This window comes from Triticum aestivum, chromosome 6D (genome assembly GCF_018294505.1).
Source record: "Triticum aestivum cultivar Chinese Spring chromosome 6D, IWGSC CS RefSeq v2.1, whole genome shotgun sequence".
Taxonomy (NCBI): domain Eukaryota; kingdom Viridiplantae; phylum Streptophyta; class Magnoliopsida; order Poales; family Poaceae; genus Triticum; species Triticum aestivum.
The window spans coordinates 465,538,403-465,546,346 of record NC_057811.1 but is presented as its reverse complement, the minus strand read 5'-3'; the positions used below and the strand labels follow the sequence as shown (position 1 = coordinate 465,546,346).

At 56.5% G+C, this 7,944-nt stretch overlaps 2 protein-coding genes across 2 annotated transcripts; one reads left to right on the top strand and one right to left on the bottom strand.

The window, feature by feature from the left end:
* Positions 1-82: 82 nt before the first annotated feature.
* Positions 83-2,275, top strand: LOC123145933 (transmembrane 9 superfamily member 11; the record flags this gene model as incomplete). Its single annotated transcript, XM_044565453.1, is given in 1 exon segment — positions 83-2,275. A coding segment is annotated over 1 exon segment (1,923 nt), but the record flags the coding sequence as incomplete, so codon positions are not given.
* Positions 2,276-4,464: 2,189 nt separating this feature from the next.
* Positions 4,465-6,180, bottom strand: LOC123145932 (pistil-specific extensin-like protein). Its single transcript, XM_044565452.1, has one exon. It carries the CDS (start codon positions 6,024-6,026, stop codon positions 5,265-5,267), a length of 762 nt encoding a protein of 253 aa, XP_044421387.1. The 5' UTR covers positions 6,027-6,180; the 3' UTR covers positions 4,465-5,264.
* Between the last annotated feature and the right edge of the window lie 1,764 nt (positions 6,181-7,944).

The following is a 7,944-nucleotide window of genomic DNA, read 5'->3' as shown; positions in this document are numbered from 1 at the left end:
GGCCATGGCCATGGCGGCGGCCCGCCCGCGCCTCCTCCTCCTGCTCGCCGCGGCGGCGGCGGCGCTCCTCCTCACCCCGGCCCACGCCTTCTACCTCCCGGGGAGCTACCCGCACAAGTACGCCCCGGGGGAGCCCCTCAGCGTGAAGGTGAACTCGCTCACCTCCATCGACACCGAGATCCCCTACAGCTACTACAGCCTGCCCTTCTGCGCGCCGCCGGAGGGGGTCAAGGACAGCGCGGAGAACCTCGGGGAGCTGCTCATGGGCGACCGCATCGAGAGCTCGCCCTACCGCTTCAAGATGCACGCCAACGAGTCGGACGTGCTGCTCTGCCGCTCCGCCCCCCTCTCCCCGCCGGACTTCGCGCTCCTCAAGCGCCGCATCGACGAGATGTACCAGGTCAACCTCATCCTCGACAACCTCCCCGCCATCCGCTACACCCGTAAGGACGACTACTTCCTCCGCTGGACGGGGTACCCCGTCGGCATCCGCGTTGGCGTCGACTACTACGTCTTCAACCACCTCCAGTTCACCGTGCTCGTGCACCGCTACGAGGACCCCAACGTCGCCCGCGTCATGGGCGCCGCCGGCGACGCCTCCGACGGCGCCGCCGTCCCCGCCAACGCCGGCAAGGACGCCTCCGCCGCCCCCGGCTGGATGGTCGTCGGCTTCGAGGTCGTGCCCTGCAGCATCAAGCACAACCCCGAGGACGCCAGGGCCGTCAAGATGTACGGCAAATTCCCCAGCAAGATCAAGTGCGACCCCTCCACCGTCTCCATGAGCATCAAGGAGAACGAGCCCATCGTCTACACCTACGAGGTCTCCTTCGTCGAGAGCGACATCAAGTGGCCCTCCCGGTGGGACGCCTACCTCAAGATGGAGGGCGCCAAGGTGCACTGGTTCTCCATCCTCAACTCGCTCATGGTCATTGCGTTCCTCGCCGGCATCGTCTTCGTCATACTGCTCAGGACCGTCAGGCGCGATCTCACGAGGTACGAGGAGCTCGACAGTGAGGCGCAGGCCCAGATGAACGAGGAGCTGTCCGGGTGGAAGCTCGTGGTCAGCGATGTCTTCCGTGCGCCCAGCAACCCAATGCTGCTCTGCATGATGGTTGGTGATGGGGTTCAGATCCTCGGAATGGCCGTGGTCACCATCCTGTTTGCCGCGCTTGGGTTCATGTCGCCGGCCTCCCGTGGTACCCTGATCACAGGCATGCTCTTCTTCTACCTGGTCCTCGGGATCCTGGCAGGATACGCCAGTGTCCGCGTCTGGAAGACAATCAGGTGTGGAGATCACTCGGGCTGGGTGGGTGTTTCGTGGAGGACAGCCTGCTTCTTCCCTGGTATCGCGTTCCTGATCCTCACCACACTCAACTTCCTGCTGTGGGGAAGCCAGAGCACCGGCGCCATCCCCTTCTCGCTGTTCGTTGTGCTGATCCTGCTCTGGTTCTGCATCTCTGTGCCGCTTACGCTTGTCGGCGGGTTCCTCGGTGCCAAGGCGCCGCACATCGAGTACCCTGTCCGCACGAACCAGATCCCGCGTGAGATCCCTGCCCAGAAGTACCCGTCCTGGCTGCTGGTTCTCGGCGCCGGCACACTGCCCTTCGGCACCCTGTTCATCGAGCTCTTCTTCATCATGTCAAGCATCTGGATGGGGCGCGTGTACTACGTCTTCGGGTTCCTCTTCATCGTGATGCTGCTCTTGGTCATCGTCTGCGCCGAGGTCTCCCTGGTCCTGACCTACATGCACCTCTGCGTGGAGGACTGGAAGTGGTGGTGGAAGTCATTCTTCTCATCCGGATCCGTGGCCATCTACATCTTCCTCTACTCGATCAACTACCTGGTGTTCGACCTCAAGAGCCTGAGCGGGCCGGTGTCGGCCACCCTCTACCTCGGCTACTCGCTCTTCATGGTCATCGCCATCATGCTGGCCACCGGCACGGTCGGGTTCATCTCCTCGTTCTGCTTCGTGCACTATCTCTTCTCGTCTGTGAAGGCCGATTAAGTTCTTCCTCCCTGCGAGGAGTGACCATTGAATTGAGAGGTGAGTAAGCATAGTGGAGTGGGCATTGGAAAGAGTTTGTAGCCATCACAGTCGGTAGTCCATCCCAACTTTTGGTATACATGTCCTGAATAACTATTTGTATGGTCTAGTAGGATTCGCCCGGTGGGCTTTATGATGAGGTGCAGGCAGCTTGCACGATGTAATAGAATGAATTGGTTTATTCACATTTCACTGCCATTTTAGCTAATCGTTCTGCCATTTAGTTTTCCATATCAGTGTGCAAGCTTAGTAGTGGTTTATTTCCAGCCATTTGTTTGAAATGTCATAGGCCAAGTTGTTTACATGCTGCCAGAGTCCTCTGCTAGTTATTAGTGCCGACTGTGATGAGTGTTTCTTTGCTCAGAACCATTGGTTAGGACACTAGTTGTTACAGTATGTCAGAGTGTGACAGATTAGGCTTTGATGCTTTCCCCACTTCTGATGTCCTCAAATACAAGAGTAAAACTCCACTGTCCCCAAGACAAAATAGTTGTCCTCAACTACAGGAGGGCGCAATAGGAGAAGTCCAGTGTCCCAAGACAAATTGATAGTGCAAATGTTTCTTTGCGCAGATGTGTTCAATCATTAATCTGAAATGTCATATCCCATTTTTTTACATGCTGCCAGAGTTTTTTGCTAGTTAGTGGCATATACTGCATGATGAATTGATGGTGATGATAAATTGGTAGTGCAAATGTTTCTTTGCGCAGATGTTGTGGTTAGTTAGGACACTAGATGTCATGTCAGCACTAGATGCCACTAAGTCCAAAGTGTCTCACAGATTAGGCTTTGATGTTTGCCCACTTGTGCACTGGAGTCGATTCGTCAGTTACTAGCACTAGTCGGTACAATCAACGCTTGTCATGTTTTCGCCTGCCCATAATTCTAGTTGATCAACTGCTGTTGAAACTGGGAAAATGTCGCTTCCAGCTAGCTCAAGGGAAAGGCCATTGTTTATTTTTCTTGTAAAAGGGAATGATGGCCTGCTGCCTTATTTTCAGATGAGATGTGGTTGCAGTGACAATGTGATTTTTCTTCTTCTTCCACGTTGTCATGTCAGGCAGTGAGCATCATTTTTTGTTTCTTCTTCTGCCAGATCTGTTTCTAGCACAACAGCTCATATGATTGATTACTCAGCACCTTGTTTATAGCAGAGGCGGTTGATGTGATTGATCATTACACATACTACAAAGTTGCTGGTTTAATACGGCTGTCTGTTAATGCCTCATCATTTTACGCGACTCGTCATGTAGAACTGAATGGAACCCGGTGGAATCGTCAAACCTGCCCAACTTGACTATTATTCTGCATATACTCCGTAAAAGCGACGCTACCTGCCTTGCTTCCTTGGCCATGGCCGGTTCAACTTTCGACCGAATGCTTCGATACTCCACGTCAAAGTCGACGCATCTCATCTCATCTCATCACCGTCAACAAAGTTACTAGCCACCCAACTTGAGCAATGAGCATCAATCAACTCCCGTGTAATCAACCTTTTGATCGGTTTTATTCAAGTTGTTTACATCATTTACTTTTTACTTTCGTGATCTAGACGTTCTTATATTTCTTTGCGGAGGGGGTATGTATGTATCATGCGGTCCACTTATAATCAATTTTTCAAGCCAAATGGTTAACGTAGTTGGAATTATCGCCGGCGCCGGCCAACACAGGGTCGGCACAAGGAGCTGCTGTCGTGTCCAACGCCCACGTAGAACAAGCAGCCTTGACTGACAAGGAGACGTAGACGCCGCTATCAATCCTGAGAGACGGCAACCACGCAAGGTCTGAGGCTGATCGGAGCCGACATCTCGAAGGTTCAAGTGGCGTCCAGCGCACGGAGTTTTGCTCAGCAGACGCGTCACCACGTTCAGCAAATTTCTGGGTCTAACCAAACTGAATTGTGGTATTCTTCTCCCCCACACCCAGCTCATACTACTTTTCTTTTCTCCTCCCCTCAGCATGGTTGTTGGAATGATTAATCAACAGCCAGATAAGTTAGGTGTGGAAAATCAGCTACCACAAGACGGCTGGCTGGTGGAGTATGATTTGGCCTTGCTTAGCCAGAGAGACAAGTGCTAGTAGTGGCATTCAATCACCACCACCCCCAAAGTAAGCAATGGGCTGCCAAACACAAGGCTATCTAATGAGCACGCAACAGCAACCCAAAACCAAACGAATTGCCAAAGACGACGGAGCGTGGTCTGCAAATTATTGTCAACAAAATCCTGATGATGCCACACACCATGAGGAAAACAATCTGGGAAAAAAACATCACCAACACATTTCATCACCGGTCAAGAGATCAATCCATTCATAAAGGGAGAGCTCAGCGAATTCCTGATCAGACTGTTGCGCGAGTTAAACAAATCACTATGAACAAGAATGAAGAACAGATGATCACACACCATGAAGACAAGAGCTCATATAATCTACCACTGATATATTTTATTTCACGAATTATAACACTATGATCGACCAATACAGACACAGACTTTTGGATATCTTACAAAGGACCATGAACAACTCTTGGAACTAACATTAACTCAGTTGCTAAACCAACTACACATAGCCTAGCGGATGCAACTAGACACACTTCTCAGTCGCTACACCAACTACACATAGCTCAGCTGATGCAACTACCATACTCATCTCTCAGCATATATAACTTTGCACTCATAATAACTCATACCTTACCCTTAATCTTCGACCCGCACACACGCACACATAAACTTCAATTATTATCATCACTGTAACCAAACCTGAGACCCACTCCCTAGCTACCAGATCATCGTCACCTAAACCAAGAACCAACCCTTAATCGTTCTGACTGACCGACAATTAACAACCTACCTAACAACATCAAGGCGAACCAAACAGCTGTGCAGCAGCAGCAACGCGCGAACCTAAAGCAACCACCACCAAACCCTACCGCCGGACCTCCGCTCCCTCGACGACCCTTCCTCTGAAAAAATACCGGAAGGGTTCGATCGGAACGGAGCCGGGATCTGATCCGGCAAGCTCGCCGCCGGATCCATCCGCACACCAACCATCCACAGATAAAATCCTTCCGTCCTTCAGTCAGGGAGAGTTATTACCACCACCACCTCTTCTTCTTGTTGCTTCCGACGAGATGAGGCGAGACGAGGGGGAGGAGGGAGCAGAGCAGAACGGCGCGGCCGCGGAGGGGGCGCACACGACGCTGCTGGAGGGGGAGCCGTCATCATGAGAGCTCGCCGATGCGGAGCAGGCAGCGGAGGCCGCGGGTGGCCTCTTCCTCGGCGCGGCGGAAGAAGAACCCAGGGAGGGGGAGAGAGCTCGGCTCCGGGGCCGCGGCCGAGAACGCCGGGCCGGCGTAGCTGGCTGCGACGGCGAGCGGCACCATCTTCTTGGTTGGCACGACGGCGGGTTGCTGCGGGCCGATCCGGCTGGTGGTCCGGAGCACCCTCTTGTCGGCCGGCGGGGCTTGCGCCCGGGCCGGGATGGGTGCTGTGGCTGGGGGAGGAGACCGCACGCGCCTGTCCGCAGGCGGGGCTTGGGGCCGGGCCTTGACGACGGGCGGTGAGGCAGGGGAGGGAGACCGCACCCGCCTGTCGGCCGGCGGGGCTTGCGCCCGTGCCTGGACAGGCGCAGGGGCGGGGGAGGGAGCCGGGGGCTCCTCGCCGCGCTTGAGGATCCGGACGGCCTCCATCACGATCGGCTGCTGCCGGGGCTTCTCCTTGGTCGGGGAAGGCTGCTTGCGGGCAGGCTTCGCCGGCGGGGACCGACGGCCGGCCGCGGGGGCCTGCTTCGTCGCCGGCGACGCCAAAAGAGCCGGCTTTGGCGGCGAAGAGCCAGCAACCACCGCGACCACCTTGGGAGGCGGCGAGGCCGGCTTGGGGTGGCGCCGGCGGCGCTGCTTGGCGGCCTGGGGGGACGCGGCGAAGGCGTCGAGATGCATCCGGTTGGCGAGCGCGTCGTGGGATCTGAGCACCGCCGTCGCCATGGGCTCGTCGGCGCGGGACTAGATCGAGTGGATTCGCTCGCTGCTCGGCGCCGTCGTCGAGATTTGCGGATTGCGCCGCGCCGGGGGAGACCTAACCCTAGCGAGAAGAGGGGATCTGTGGGAGAGAGAACATTGGGGGAGATATCCGGGTGCCGCCGGGCCGCATTATATAGAGGAAGAAGAAGAAACCGAGCGGGCCGGGCCGGGCCCAGACGGAAGCGTGCGCGCTGCGCTTACCCTCTCCGACTCGAAGTGATAAAAAAATAATACTAGCGTTTTTTTTCGTTATGCTTAGGGGGCAAGAGATCTTTATTGGTCTGACGTGGTGGGGGCACGGGGTGGGCCCGGCTCGTGCTCGTGCCCGACGTGGGCGGCCGAATTATTGGCGAGGGTTGGGTGGAGCCCCTGGACTTGCGTGAAATTTCATGGCGCGCCATCGCGGTTGGTGCGCGGGGTGGCAGTTGGGTCGTGAATAGTGGACGTTTCGGGGGGCAAAGGTGTGGTGAAATGGAGAGACGTGAGCGAGAAATTCGTAGGAAATTGAGGGGTAAATATCGGGGAAGGGGATAGGCACAGACGCGTACTCAAAAATAAAAAAAAGATAGGCACAGACGCAGCACAGTTGACGTGGCAGCCGCGAAACGCAAGTGGGGAGCGGCGGGCCCGGCAACATACAGCTGTGGCGTCGTTCCAGCTGCGGCCCGCCAGGCGGTTTCGGGCCGGGCCCACCCCGGCGCGTCCTTATCGATTCTCATTATCGCCGCACCCACCGTGACTGATATAATTGATGAGTGGTAATCGCTCGCGAAATAATAATAAAATGCGAAGCATCTTTTCTTGGTTAAAAAAGGAATTTATTCGCGGATTATGCTGTGTGTGCCACCTTCCGTGGACCTGGTTGGTCACAGAGGGGCAGCCATGATAAAACAACTCGCCGTTGGGCTCGTCGCGGCCCGGCGGTGGGCCCGACGGTCGGTACCGGGGACGCGGGGAGGACGAGGCGGGGCAGAGCACGTCGTGGTCAATCTTTTCCTATTTTTCAGCTGAGGCGCCTTTTCTTTCCGAAGCATATTTTCGGCTCGCCTTTCGCGTCCAGCTTGATGCTTCGCATCGTGGAGTGCGGGTCCGGAGGGGCCCACCGGTCGGTGAGGAAAGCGTGGGCGTGGCATGGTGTCAAACGCGATGAGCCATATGATTAAAGGGGCGTCTCCCTCTGGGAAAAAAGAAGGGAAAGGGAAAGGCCGGGGACACGTAAAGCAGAGTGATGAATGAATGAATGGGTGGAGTCAGTGCGAGGGCGATGCCGACATCGGCATGGGCTCGGCGCGCGTGAGGAGTTGCGGGGGAGGAATATGCATTGCGCGGCACGTACGACGTACGGCGTCCGGCGTGCGGTGCCCCTGCCCCGGCTGCTGCGCCGGTGGATCGGGCCTGGGCGCAGGATGTGAACGCTGACTTGACCTGGCGCCTTTCGTTTGAGGTTACCTTCCTGCCTCCTGCGTGACGTTCACTCGCTCACGTGGAACACGTCAAAGTCGTGGTGACGCTGCCTAGCCTAGACAACTCGCGCGCTGGCTCTGGCTGGCTTCCTGCCCACATGGCTTCTTGCTTTCCGCGTGAGGCTCACCCTCTGTTAGGCCAACTCCACCGCGCGCGACCCTATCCTGTCCGGCCCCGTCCGTTTGGGGTAAAAGGGACAAACCGGGCTGCCCAGCGCGCGGGAGCAAACGGACTTTTGTCCGTTTTGTGTCTGCTTTCGACCCATCCCCGGCCCAAGTTTGCACCGGTTTTGGGGTGAAACGGACAGCGCGCGGACGGGCGGGACGCGCGCGCTTGTCCGCCCCTGGCCCGCCTGTCGGCGACACAAAGCAAAACCTCCCCGCAGCCCCTTTGGCGCCATTCCCCCCCCCCCAAACCC

Coding starts and splice junctions, on each gene's coding strand:
- LOC123145932 (XM_044565452.1), bottom strand. CDS start 6,026: ATGGCGACGGCGGTGCTCAGATCCCACGACGCGCTCGCCAACCGGATG.